The sequence below is a fragment of the Balearica regulorum genome, chromosome 30, assembly GCF_011004875.1.
Source record: "Balearica regulorum gibbericeps isolate bBalReg1 chromosome 30, bBalReg1.pri, whole genome shotgun sequence".
NCBI classification, from domain to species: Eukaryota; Metazoa; Chordata; class Aves; order Gruiformes; family Gruidae; genus Balearica; species Balearica regulorum.
This window is the reverse complement of record NC_046213.1, coordinates 1,059,282-1,072,766: the sequence shown is the minus strand read 5'-3', so window position 1 is coordinate 1,072,766 and position 13,485 is coordinate 1,059,282. Positions and strand designations below refer to the sequence as shown.

Sequence of the window (13,485 nt, the reverse complement as noted above, 5' to 3'; positions counted from 1 at the left end):
ACCGGTTGGAAAACGCTCTGAGACGTCGTCTGAAGAGGTCGCGACGTTCTTTGTTAGACCAAAACAAGAAGGAAAGAGCAGCCAGAGAGCGAGCATCGTGTTTTCCTGGCGTCAACTTCCCACAAAATCCAGAAAAAACCACGAATAAGATGCTGAATTTGACGAAATTTGTGCTAAAAGCGAGCCGAAACACACGTTTACTCGTCTCAAATTAAACCAGCCCAAACCTGAGCTGTAATTTTAGAAAGGCATCACGAAAAAAATACGAACGTCTAAAAACGGAGGTCAGGTCTCATTCGTTTCCTTGAACCTCGGTCGCAGCTTCACATCTGGACGGAAGGAAAACAGCTGGCAGCCGACACTTTCCTCGAGTGAAGTTCCTTCGACTTCAGCGGAGGGGGAAGCCACATCACCCGGAGGTTTTTACGGGAAGTTTCCGCTTATCGAAACCCAGCCAAGATATTAATATCCACTTTCTCCATTTTTTGGGGGGTTCTTTCTCAAGTCAAACGTCCTGTAACCTCATAATTTGCTCCACAATTTAGTAGTTTTCTCCCCAATTTAGAAGTTTTCTCCCCAATTGAATAGTTTTCTCCCCAATTGAATAGTTTTTCCCCCAATTTAACTGTTTTCCCCCCAATTTAATAGCTTTTCCTCTGATTTAATAGCTTTCCCCCCCAACCTAACAGTTTTCCCCCGTCTCTCATCTCCTTTCTGCTGTAACTTCTCAACCCTTTTTCTGAAGATTAAAGCAAACCGCGCTGATTTTCTTCTCCTTTCACGCAGCACGAGCTCCACCGCCTTGTCGTTGCGCTCCGTGTCGCTGGAATTGCATTTTTTTACTCCAATAAAACCTTTTCCCTTATGGATTTGGCTCCCGCGTCCTCGCATACGTCCCGCGTTCCCTCCTTGCCGTATCTTTCCGGCACGCAGCTCCAGGCAGATTTTGGGGATTTTGCCGCTCGGTTGGGATCAAACGTGACGTGGTGAAGTTATTATGAAAGGAACTGCCTGAAATCATGGATACGGGGAACGCCCCGAGGGTTTTGAATGATAAAAGTTGAAAGGTTTGGGGCAAAAATCAAACATAGGAGCTCTTTGTCCCCTTGCAGTCGTTCTCCGCAGCTCCTAATTACCGAGAAATGAAGGAATCGAGATGATTTTTGGGGTGGCGGAGCGCTTGCGTGAAGCCAAGCGCTTCATTTGAGACGTGGCGCTTGTTTATCAGCTAAATACATTAATTACAAGCGGAGAGCAGAAAACTTCACCGTAAGAATGACAGAAGAGGTAATTAAAAAAGCCCAACCGAGCGGGTGCTGTCACTTATTTTCTCTCTAGGTGTTTTTCGGGAGAAAAGTGACATTTTGGAGACACGTTTTTTCTTCCTACTCCTTTATCAAGAAGGTAAGAGGACACAAAAAAGCTGCTATTAAACAAAATAAAGAGTTTAAGAAGCAAATCGGGTTGAGTCAGCTCAGTCCGCAGCAAAAACTATCATTTTTTTAAACCGTTTTTAACCACGCTGACGTTTTTTTGATGTTACTTCAAAACTACGTGGCCTTTACGCTGGAAAAATAACTCGAGACGGCGGCGTCCGTCGCAAATCGAAGCGGGCAGTGACAACGCGCGTCCTTACCTGCAGCTTCCGTGCCATTGCCACCACCTCGTGATCGGCGGGGTTGTACTTATAGCAGTTGGAGAACATCAATCGTACGTCCGCCGCGAATTCCTGAGCATCTCGGTATTCCCGGTTCTCCAGTTTAGACTAGAAAGGAGGAAAAACAAACGAACAAAAATTTCTCTGCTATTAACAGCGTAAATGCAACGAATCGACTGATTGAACGAATACAGCCCCGTGGCGCCGGCGGATTTCACGTCTCCATTCTTTCCCTATGCTGGAACGCCTAATTTTGGTCAAAAGAACGCCTCATTTTGGTCAAAAGAATGCCTAATTTTGGTCAAAAGAACGCCTCATTTTGGTCAAAAGAATGCCTAATTTTGGTCAAAAGAATGCCTAATTTTGGTCAAAAGAACACCTAATTTTGGTCAAAAGAATGCCTAATTTTGCTCAAAAGAACGCCTAATTTTGGTCAAACGAAGAATTGCTGTTGGTTTATAAAAAACTTAGAGCCAACCAATGATGTTTGGAAGAGGACTACGTGTTCTCCAAGCCACCTTCTTGCTGTCCACGTGGTTTGGATGAAGAACCGGCCGGGGATGTTGTGCTGAAGGCCAGGACTATGAACCTTGGCTCTACCCAACCTCAACCGAGAAGGGCTAAACCTCCTCGTGCGCCCAAGATGATGCGTTGGCAGAAGAACACAGCGAGCTTTGCTCAGATCGTTCCCCTAGAAGGAAGATCTCAAGAGCTGCTTTAACGGCATAGCCTGGTTGGAGGGACAGAGGACACCGGGACGGTCCTTCACCCAACGATGGAAGAAGATGACGGGCTTTGTTGACGCAGGGGACAAGATTCAACCATCTCGCCTTGCTCTTCATCACCCAGTCATCCTCTAAGAACCAACCTGGTGTCTCCAGAGTTCGGACCTCCACCCGAGGAGGGGACAGACCTACTCTATGGCTACCTGCTCCTGCCCCAAGCCTACGCGGAGCTGGGAGGATCGATCCGGGTGGAGACAACCTTGAGATGACCCCTCATCCCCCCCCCCGAAACGCGCATCCAGCTGTGGCAACGCCAGCTGAGCCAAGAGAAGCTTCACGCCTCCTTCTCCCTCCCTGGGAAAGCGGGGTTGAGTTGGACAACTGGAAGACGGAGAACACTCAACAGCTGTCTCGGCAACATCTGCCAAGGGTGACCTCAGCCCTGCCAGACGTTTGGGCAGCGAGATGTACAGGCAGCTACGGACGTGCAAGACCTAACGCTTCTCACCAGCCAGTCCGGAGGAGAAAGGAGAAAACCAAAGCCAAGAAATTTAATTCGGCATCTCCAAGGTCTGGCCCACCGAGATCCTACAGCCGTGACGAAGGAAGAGCCGTGACACTCGTTGGCTTCGGCTCTGGCGTAACCTCGGCACGGAGGGGGCTGCAGGAAGGGAAAATTCACTCCTCTGGTTTTAATACGCAGGCCTAAACTGGGCCAAGCAGAGTTAGAGCTGAGCTTAAACTGCCTGCACGGGAATTCATCCTGTAGCTAAAAACTTAAAAAGACTTCTAAATCATGAATTAAGGTTTGATAACTAAAAAGGTAAAGGCTTATACCAAATTAAGGTTTGAGAACTAAAAAGTTAAGACTTCTAAATCAGGAATGAACGTTTCAAGGAGACACGCAGATGACTTGGCAGTCGCTTTTGAAACTTAAACAACTCCAATAACGAATTCATGTTTCAAGGGGCAACGCGGATGAATTTGCAGTCGCTCTTTAAAATGAAGCAATTTTGTGCTTAACAGAAGACTGATCTAGACAGGCGACTTCAGAAAAAAGGGGCCGTTATTTTAAAAAGAATCGAAAATGGGGTTGGTTTAAATCGAATCCCCTTGTTCCTGTGATTTACGCGCTCTGGGGCCATCTCCTGGGCTAAAAAAAAAAGGGCAGATTTATACAGTAATGGAAATTTTCTATAAAAAAAACCCACGCGAGCGTTTCCCAAGAGCCCTTCTGGAAGGATGCCGGCTTCTTTATTTTTCCCAAACATCAGGATAACAGCGAGAGGAGAAGAAGAGAGACCGAACGTACCAGAAACCTACGGCCAAAATAAATCTGGCAGACATCTGAAGACTCTGCCTACGCACGTGCGGGGAGAAAACGGATCTTTTTTCTGCTTACTTTGATTGTGCTCAGATCCATGGGATGTTTAATGATATCGCAATAATCGTGCAGTCCCAGCGCCTCCACGTCCACGGGTTTGTAGAAGGGCCAGGCGTAGGCAGCGTGTTTCTTGGCGAACATCTCTTTGATGATCCCGCTGCAGTATTTTAACTGCTCGGATATTTTACTACTCTTTTCTACGTGTTGCTGAGAGTCTGGAACGTCCTTCTTTGGAGGTTTCACCGGGCGGCTGCTTTCCCGGCGCGGACCCAGTTTGGTGGACTTGGGTTCGGCGGGCAGCGATGACGATTCATGAATTGGGTCGATGGTCGTTGGCGTCGTGGTGTCTGCTTTCCTCTTCACCCCTTTTTTTGTCTATAACCGAGCAAAGAAAGCAATATTACTTTTGACATCATACTTTTGGCTTCAACCAAGTTGGGTTTCTTTAGCGTTGACTCGGATTTGCCGTCACCAGTGACTCGAGCCTCACGGCAACGCTACGAGAAGGACATTGGAAGCCTTTCCATAAATATTCAGATATTCTTGGTCTCTACTAAGCTCTACAGAAAAACATATGGATTATCTCCGCTGTACTGGCAAAGGTCAAGGGCATGAGTCACTTCAGCAAGTCAAGATTTTCTTCCTGAGTCATTGAAGGCTCAAGGAAGGAAGGTTTTAAGAGGATGAACGGGATTTTCCACACAAACCTGGGTGGAATTCATCCTATCTAACTTTAACTGGTGTCAGAGAGAGTCTTGTAGACCCCTCGTCTTTCTCAAAACATGAATTTTTTTGACCAAAGCACGGCCACTCGCCTTCAAATGCGACTCCAGCAGCAAAACAAAGGGCGACCGCTTGGCCAACCGCGGCGTTTCTACGCCGCAAAGATAATTTAAAACCGTGGCGTTAAGATAATTAAGGAAACACTCACCTTCACGGGCTAGGCGGGTGTTGGGATAACGGGAGGGTGAGGCTGGATGGGCTGGGGAGCCGGGGCCGGCGGCACGGGGGCCTGGGGAGCAGGCGGAGGCGGCGCAGGAGGTTGAGGAGGCACCATCGTCATTACCGGGGTCTGGACGATGAGGTCGGGGGTGACGGAAGGAAAGGAATGAGTCGTCTGCGCGGATTGGAGGTTTTGCTGCGGCGCCTGCGTCTGCGCCGGGGACGATGCTTGGGTTGCGTTCGGTACCGTGGATGATCCTGGTTTGGATGTCACTGCCAAGAGAAAAGAAAGAAAGGGTTGCTTCTCCCTTAAACTGAAGTTGTTTTAACGGGAAAAACAATTAACATTTCGTAATAACCCTGTTTAAAGAACATTCCTCATCAGATAATTAGTATCTTGCAGTTCCCCGGTCTTGTGCAACCGGTCAGGGACAAACACTCGCCACATTTTCCTTCCTGAGGATTATTTTTACGGCTTGCTAGGTGAAATGGTGAAGAAGCTCAGGACCTAACTGTGCCAAAAGCCCTCCAGAAAAAGACCACGATCAGGCCGAAGGCATCCTCCTCTCTTCCCCTTCCCTTCGCACAAGATTTCTTGCAGGCAGGGCCCAGAGATGAGCGTCTCTTTTCCTGCCTACCCTTTATTTCTAGGCAATCGTTCTTGACTATCATCATTTTGGAGCCAAAACTGGGCAACTCTTCCTCCAGGAGCAATTTTGTGCTCCGTTGGTAGAAAAGTTTCTTTATTCTTGGTGACTTCAAGAAGAGTTTCTTAATTCTTGGGGATTTAAGTCATCGCAGCTGCTACCGCTCGAGGGCAATCTCACCCGACGGCTGGAGAGCGAGGTTCTCGTTGGGTGATTTCAAACATGGAGCAACCGTCGAGGTTGCGACACAAGGTGGGAAATGTCAGTGCCGTCCTCAGACCTTCTAGTGGCGCCGGGGATGTCACCTTCTCGCTGGAGCTGCTGTTGCTTTGGGTCCAAACTTTCCGGCGTGGTGAAACGCCCTCCGAACGGGAACGCCGCGAAGCTTGGATGACACTGGGACGTGCCACCAGCAGATCTTCAGCAAAGTGACATCGACTCCAAAGTCTGGAGAAGGTTTGGGATCAGCAGGTGTTACAGAAGCACCTTCACATACTTCGTTAGCACTAATTGGATCTTTATCTTCAGCAGGAAGAGAGACCACACCCCGAGAAGAGGGAAATCCCACCGCTCCATCTGTACCCGTGCTCACCTCCTGGATTTCGGCTGCTATTTTACCTCTCTCTCAAGAAGGAGACTCTCCCGAGCCGACGCGTTAGCGTGTGTCCTGCCTTCTCGCCTTTCCGACACCTCTTCCAAGGATCGCTCCCGAAAAATAATTAATTAGAAACGAAACGCAGCTGCTTTGCTCCCAGCGGGTGCCCCGAAAAAACGTTGCGCGTTGAGAGACGCCAACCGCGACTCTGGAGCTCGTGGCCGCTGAGAACCCAACAGCGACTGGTTAAGAGAATAAAATCGGGAGTTTTCGTCCCGTCCTCCTTGCGAAGTGACAGCGGAGTGCTGATGGCTCGAAATCAGGCGGGGACTTGTAGCCAGAGGGATCCTGTGCTCCTACAGGAATCTTGTGGGTCCTGCTGGGATCCTGCTGGGATCCCGTGGGTCCTGCTGGGATCCTGAAGGTCCTGCTGGGATCCAGGGAACCTGCTGAGATCCTGTGGGTCTGGCTGGGATGCCATGGGTCCTGGTGGGATCCAGGGATCCTGCTGAGATCCTGTGGGTCCTGCTGGGATCCTGTGGATCCATCTCGGATCCTGCTGGGATCCTGTGGTCCTACTGGGATCCTGTGGGTCCTGCTGGGATTGCACGAGTCTGGCTGGGATCCTGCTGGGATCCCATAAGTCCTGCCGGAACCCTGTGGGTCCAGCTAGGATCCCGTAGGTCCTGCTGGGATCCCGTCGGTCCTGCTGGGATCCCGTGGGTCTTGCTGGGATCCCATAATCCTGCCGGGATCCCATAATCCTGCCGGGATCCAGAAGCAGCTCTGCATCGCTAAGGCAAATCCGACACGTTTCGCCTCCCACAGGAGCTGGAGATTTCAATCAGAAACCCGCGGGGGGTTTCGCAGCAAAGCTTCCCAGCCAGCATCACACCTAGGTTTTAATAATTTAACCCCAAATTAGTTATTCTACACTAATTTAGCGCACAACGTGATTTAACAGGAGGCGTAGCAGACTGGAGGAAAAAAAGATCTTGCCGGTCCTCGAATAGATATTCTCTAAATATACAGTTATTACATTACGCTAACACAATATTCTGTATTTTATTCTAGACAGTAAATCACAACGCAGAAGCGCCGGGTGTGGGATGCCCCAGACATTTTGTAGTTTGGGAGTTTATAAGCGCCTCGCTACGCCCTGTAGGTAAAAACATCTTTTCTACGGGTGATTTCATCGCTTCTCCAATAATTTCCTAACCAAGGAGATGGTACGGGAATATCAGGGACAGTGTGTACAAAAATAATGATTCAAAATACAAATCTCGCTACCAGTAATCACGACTTGGTCAGGCACAGAAAAAAAAATGTAAATTGGGTTTGTCAGTGCTTCAAAACTTGGATTTCATGGAGCTGAAAGCGAGATGGAGAGGAGGAGAACCGGAGCCGTGCAGGAAAAGGACGCGTGAACACAAGCACGGTCCTGTAACGGAGAGAGATGCGGAACTGCCAAGGGAAAAGAAAATAAAGCCAAAATAATTAAAACAGCTCGAGACGTTCGGCTTTACGACCCTTTTTCTGCCCTTCGGTGTTTTAGATGAACAGATTCTGAAAACAGTTCGACGTCCCTCTACGCGGCAAGATGACGATTGTCCGTGATAAACTGGGGAAGACTCGGGGGATTCGGTCAAAATATTCCTGCTCTGAATTCGCCCTCGCTGGCCAGGCGATGGCAGAGCAGAAAGGTTTTCTCTCCCAACAGCTACCGAGGCCGTTCAACGCCAACTACCCATTTTTCTCTCTATTCCCCAAACAACCGGTCCCCAAACCCTTTGAGGGTCGACCCTCCCTGACCATCTCCCGCCTATTTTCCACTAAACCTCGGAAAATAACCCGTCGGGATCCCAGGCCGAGACAAGAAGCTCGGTGACGGCTCCTGCACACGGGATTTGCCTCGATATCGCACAGCGTTCGGGTTAAAAGGATGAGAATGAGACGAGATCGAGGTGAGAGACGTTTAAAATTAAGAAGGGGATGTCAAAACTAAAGTGGACGCGTCTGCCGAGACCAAATCACGGCCAAGGATGTTCTCAACCCTTTGATGAACGATCCGATGGCGTCGGCAGCCAACGTCGAGCCTGGGGAATGGTTTACATCCCCCCAAAAAACGAGCTAATGAAATCCTCGGGGTATAAATTAGAATCAGAAGATTATTTCACCTCTAGTAGCAGTCACATCTATCTCCAGTTACGGCGTCCACAGGTTTTGATGTGATAAACCGGAGAGGGTTCCCACCAGAGCTCTAAAGGAGAGCTAAAAGACTGGAAAAAAAAAAATTCCTTAGAGCGAAAGGATCCGATTCTTACGGAGACCGGATTTGAAAACGGGAGCCGTAGAGTTCAGACCGCGCTCCTCCTCTGGAGTGTCAGATTTATTTTTTCACTCTCTACAGACCGTAAATAAATGAATCGGTGGTTGAACCGCGCTTTTGTATTACGTAGCAGAGAGAGGATTGGATTAAGTGAGGAAAACGGTAATTTGTCATCCTTTAAATTACCAATCTGGGAGCAAAGCTGCAAAAAAAAAAAGCCGACAAGTCTTGGGAGGGTCGGCAGACACAAACACAGAACGGCGTTTTAACAATTTATAACCCTAAATAAGGTTCAAAATGCTGCGGTTTAACTTTACGCAGAGCCTAAAGCGTGCAGGTTACTATTTCAGCCCTAAAAAAGAGCAAAACGAGGTAAATTAATCAGTCTGGCTGCAAAAAAAAAAGGAGTTTCTGGGATTCTGGCCGAGCACGGGTGAATTCCTCTTGGGGGAATGCCCGGGTGACGTATCCTTTCAAAGGACGGTAAGCTCATCAAACATCGTTATCTATCCCCGATCATCGTAAAATTAATTAACGAGGTGCGGAAACGATAACGTGAGGAAGTCCTGCGGAGGACAGCGGTGGGTTGCGAGGCTCGTCGGTCGGTAGCCGTCACGTTGCGACCGGTTCCTCTAATGCAGTTTTTTGGCTGTGAAATTCGGAGAGGTTTGATACGACAGGAGAGGTTTGATTCCAGGAGAATATCCGGGGATATTCCATCACCTCAGCTGCCCGACAGCAGGAATTAAACAACTTCCGAGCGCTCTCGGCTTTTTACCTCGGCGGAAAAGCTGGCGACGACGACGTTTCAGCGGCACTAACGCTAGACGGTGCCGTATTTCCTGCAAAGTCTTGTCTCCGACGCTCCTCCTGCCCCAAAAACGATGCCCGGACGCCACCGACGAGGGGCTTTCGGACCTCACCGAGCCTTTCACCGCAGAGAGCCCGGGGCAGCCAGGGCACGAGGCACCCACCCTCCTTCCCACCCAATTTTAGACGCTCTACGCAATAAAGCGAGGCGCCGAGAACGCCAACGGGCAATCCCACGGAAGGACGGCTGGGTTTAATTAACACCCCGATTAAAGTCGGATAAAACCAGGACCGGGGCTCGCGGTCAAGACGCCGCGTGAAGTTGAGCGCGGCTCAAGCGGGAAGGCTGTAGGAGTTAAGCGAGCGGTCCGTACCTGCTTCCTTCCTCGCGCGTCCTCTTCCTTTCGTCTGGGCTATGACGATTTCCGTTTCCTCCTGGGTCATTTCGGAGATTTTCTGCAGGAAAAGCTTTTCTAGAGCTTCTGCCATTAAGACTATGTCATCCCCTGGCTGGAGGAAAAAGAAATACGATAAATTAGGCAAGACATATACAGAAATATATGGTTTTATATAAATATAGATATAAAATTTCTCTCTGGAGAGGATTTAAGTGTTTTCGCCCTCCTTAGCGTTGCTGTTTCCATTCCGGCGCAGCAGAAAGGCGCACGGGATATCGTCCCAAGCGCCAAACGCACGGAGAAATCCTCGCCCTAAACCCCTTTTATTTTATAGCTAAAACCAGGTGACGTCACCGAGGAGATGCAGCGGAGAATAAACCGACGCAGGGTGTTACCCGCCTGCGGCAAAGGCTGTTTGCTGGAAGGAAATGAGGGGAAAAAGTGGAAAAAAATTGAGCTGGGTTAACGGCAGCTGGTGTTTCCAGCACGAGAAATTCCCCTGACACGAGAAATCTCCGTAGAGCATCAGGGTAGGAGGTGGGAAGAGCTCGGCACGGGCTTGCGAGGAAACTTCCTCCCCGAAAAAGGAGGTTTTTAAGGAGGAAGGTGACGTTGGGATCCTTTAGATGACGAGAGACAAGAGCGAGGAAGGTTCAAACGATGGTTTTTGCGGCTAATGATAAAATTTGGCCGAGAGGGAAGGGCAGGCAGCCACGGAACACGAGCGCGGATTGACGCGAAGACCCTGAACCAACGGCTGTCGCGGCACGGTGACGCCAAGAGAAGGCAGCTCCGGAGACGACACCAGAGGACGATTTTAACCGGCACGAGGACGGTTAAAACCGCGCTCGCAAACCTGCCCGGCTGATGGTCTGCGGGCTCGGTGAGGTCCACGGAGATGTCTCCTTAGCTCAGATGCTTTTCTGTCCTCCAGCCTGGAGGAGATGGAGGAGAAAGATGGCAGAGGGAAGACCCCAGAATGCTGGCGGAGAACTTTTTAAGGCGTATCTAAATAATTTGAAGCCTTTAAGAGCCCACCCTGATTCCATGTTGCATCACGCTGGCTCAAACCACAAAGGGCAACGGCCAAGGAGATGGTTTGGAAGGACCAAAGCTGCCACTGCCTGTTTGTTTGGAACTGGAAAGGTCTTGTGCAATTTTTCTGAGAGGAGGAGGGGAAAAAAGGTCAAAGCACGCGAGGGTGAAGCCACGGGGACGGAGAGAAAAGGCCGGTGAGGAACGAGGAGGCAGAAACAGGACTGGGAACCCTCGGGCTCGGTCGGGGAAGAGGCTCTGACCACGTCTCACCAACTTTGAGGACCCTTCGTTTGCGTCCTTTTGCTCCTTAAGAAGCTAACGAGCGAGCGTCCGGCGCTCGGCGCAGCCTGGTACGGCCCCGAAAACCTTTCTCCAAGCTCCGCCACCACCCCCTCCCCGGGTTCTGGCGGACGCCGTCCCACCGCCACCCTTTGGGGAAATGCCCTGGGACGCTCCTCATCCCTCCAGATATTCCTTCCTGCGCCCCAAGCGGTTGCACAACTGTTTATAAAACGGGTTTCAGGATGTTTCTCGTTGTCTGGAGAGGAATCTTCTGCGATGAGGTCACGGTCCGGCACGACAAACTCAACGCGCCGCTCCGTATATCCCTGGTTTGTTTTTTTTTTTCCCCCGCTACCAGATTTCAGAGTTTCAAACCAGCCTTAAGCCGACTTCTTAACAAAGCTACAGAAAATACAAAGCACAGATCTACTTCTCAATTATTTGTTTGATAAGTTCGTGGTTTTGCTCGAGTCAGACCCTAAAAATTTCCTTTTAGGACAAAAAAAAAAGAAGAAATAACGTCTAGACTGATGATATCTGCTAATAATTCTTCCGGGAGGGACGGCGGCTAAGCCAGCCCTGTCTGCGTCTTCCTTCCCGGCACAAAACGTGCCCGAGCTCCTGGTTTAATCCCGCTTATTTTCCTAAAGAAGCCGATCTTGGCGGTGGTTCCTTTTACGGATGAATTTCCGCACCGATCCAAAGAGGACGGGGAAGATTTCCCTTGGGGTAAAAAAAACCCGCGGATTTGGGGAACTTTTCGTACCTTATTGTAGATGTAGCAGTTTGTAAACATCGTGTTAAAATCCTGGATACATTCTTGAGCGTTCCAGTAGTAGTTATTCTCCAAGCGTTTCTTTATTGTTCCCATATCCATCGGAGTTTTAATTATCTTATAATAATCCTGCAAAGGGCAGAGAGGGAGACGTGAGAGTGAGAACGTTTTAACACGGCGACGCGAGAAGCGAGCAAATCAGATTTACTACAGCCCCTTAAACGCAGCCGGATTAACACAAAAGAAGGTGTTTCTATTTTTAGGCGTAACGTTTAGAAAAATAATTTAAAAAAAAAAAAAAAAAAAAGGGTGGGAACGCCGTTGCTCTACAACTGACGCTCTCCACGTGCGACGGGGAGCTCGTTCCTACCGTGAAGAAATTAAATAGCCTAACGCCGTATCTAAGAGATTAGATATTTAGAGTTGTTAGAGCTTAAAGGTAAAACAGATGAGGAAAGCGGGCGTTACGCAGAAAAATCTCTCTCTCGAGGGATGGAGGGAACAAACCTCTTCTGGTGGGAGCTGGAAGGGCCCAAACCAGACGCGCACAGCAGAGGATGTCGCTGTGATTTCCTGTGATAAATGATCTCTAAACGACGCTCGGATTTTTCCCGGTTCCTCGGGTTTTACTCTAACTCCCGGTGACGGCGCCCGGGTCGAGGCAGGGAGCGGGCGATGGGACGGGTCGGGGAGGACACAGGAGAAGACTTCCGTGGACTTCACCAAGTCCAACCGTTACCCCGGCACTGCCTGGTCACTAAACAACGTCCCCAAGCGCCAGGTCTACGCGTCTTTTCAACACCTCCAGGGACGGTGACTCCACCGCTTCCCTGTTCCTGTGCTTGACGACCCTTTGGGTGAAGAAATCCTTCCTAATATCCAACCTAAACATCTCCTGAGGCCGTTTCCTCTCATCCTATTCCAGTTTCCCCGTAAATCTTGTTCTCCCGACCCTTCCCCACTTCTTTGACCTTCTTTGAACACGCTCCAGGACCTCAACGTCCTTCTGGTAGCGAGGAGCCCAAACCTGAACCCAGAACTCGCGGTGCCGAGTACGGGGGTGGGGACGATCACTGGCCACGCTCTTGCTGATACGAGCCAGGACGCTGTTGGCCGGCTCCAGCCGCTCTTCCTCACGCCTGTAGCGTTGCCCGGGGTCGTCATGACCCAAACGAGTTGAATTTCACGTGATTGCCCTTGGCCCATCGATCCAGACCCCCCGTTAGAGCCTTCCCACCCTCGAGCAGATCAACGCTCCCACCCAACGCGGCGTCCGCCGCCGACTTAGCGAGGACGCGCTCGATCCCCTCAATTTATTGCAAATTAATTTAAAATCGGCATCCCTAACAAAACGACTCGCCTGTCGCGGCAATGCGCGAGAAGCGCAGCGGCCGTTTGAGTACTCGGATGCTCCGTAAAAGGCTCCGAGTGTTTTCATCTCAAAAAAAAGACTCTGCTGATAAAGCAGCGGGGATCGAGCGAGGGTTTAAGCCAGGCACAGAAAAGCGCGCTGGGCTTTGGGGAGCAGTAAGGCAGAGCCTGAGTTGATGTGCCTAATTATCTTTGACACTTAATCATTTTTGGTGCTTAATTTTTGGTGCTTAATCATTTTTGGTGTCTAATTTTTGGTGCTTAATCTTTTTTGGTGCTAAATTTTTGGCACTTAAGCATTTCTGGTGCTTAATTTTTGGTGCTTAATCATTTTCGGTGTCTAATTTTCGGTGCTTAATCGTTTCCGGTACTAAATTTTTGGCACTTAATCATTTCTGGTGCTTAATTTTTGGTGCTTAATAATTTCTGGTGTTTCATTTTTGGTGCTTAATTTTTGGTACTTAATCATTTTTGGTGCTTGGCTGGGGGACAGAGGATTGCACACTCACCCTCCCCGACTCCCCAGATATTA

The 13,485-nt window shown here is 49.6% G+C and overlaps 1 protein-coding gene across 1 annotated transcript in view; it reads right to left on the bottom strand.

The window, feature by feature from the left end:
- Nucleotides 1-1,546: 1,546 nt before the first annotated feature.
- BRD4 (bromodomain containing 4) overlaps nucleotides 1,547-13,485 on the bottom strand; it is a 41,679-nt gene continuing 29,740 nt past the window's right edge. Inside the window, 5 exon segments of the mRNA XM_075738208.1 lie at nucleotides 1,547-1,765; nucleotides 3,785-4,141; nucleotides 4,698-4,981; nucleotides 9,464-9,599; nucleotides 11,574-11,711. Coding sequence (XP_075594323.1) covers nucleotides 1,562-1,765; nucleotides 3,785-4,141; nucleotides 4,698-4,981; nucleotides 9,464-9,599; nucleotides 11,574-11,711 — 1,119 coding nt within the window. The 3' untranslated portion in view covers nucleotides 1,547-1,561.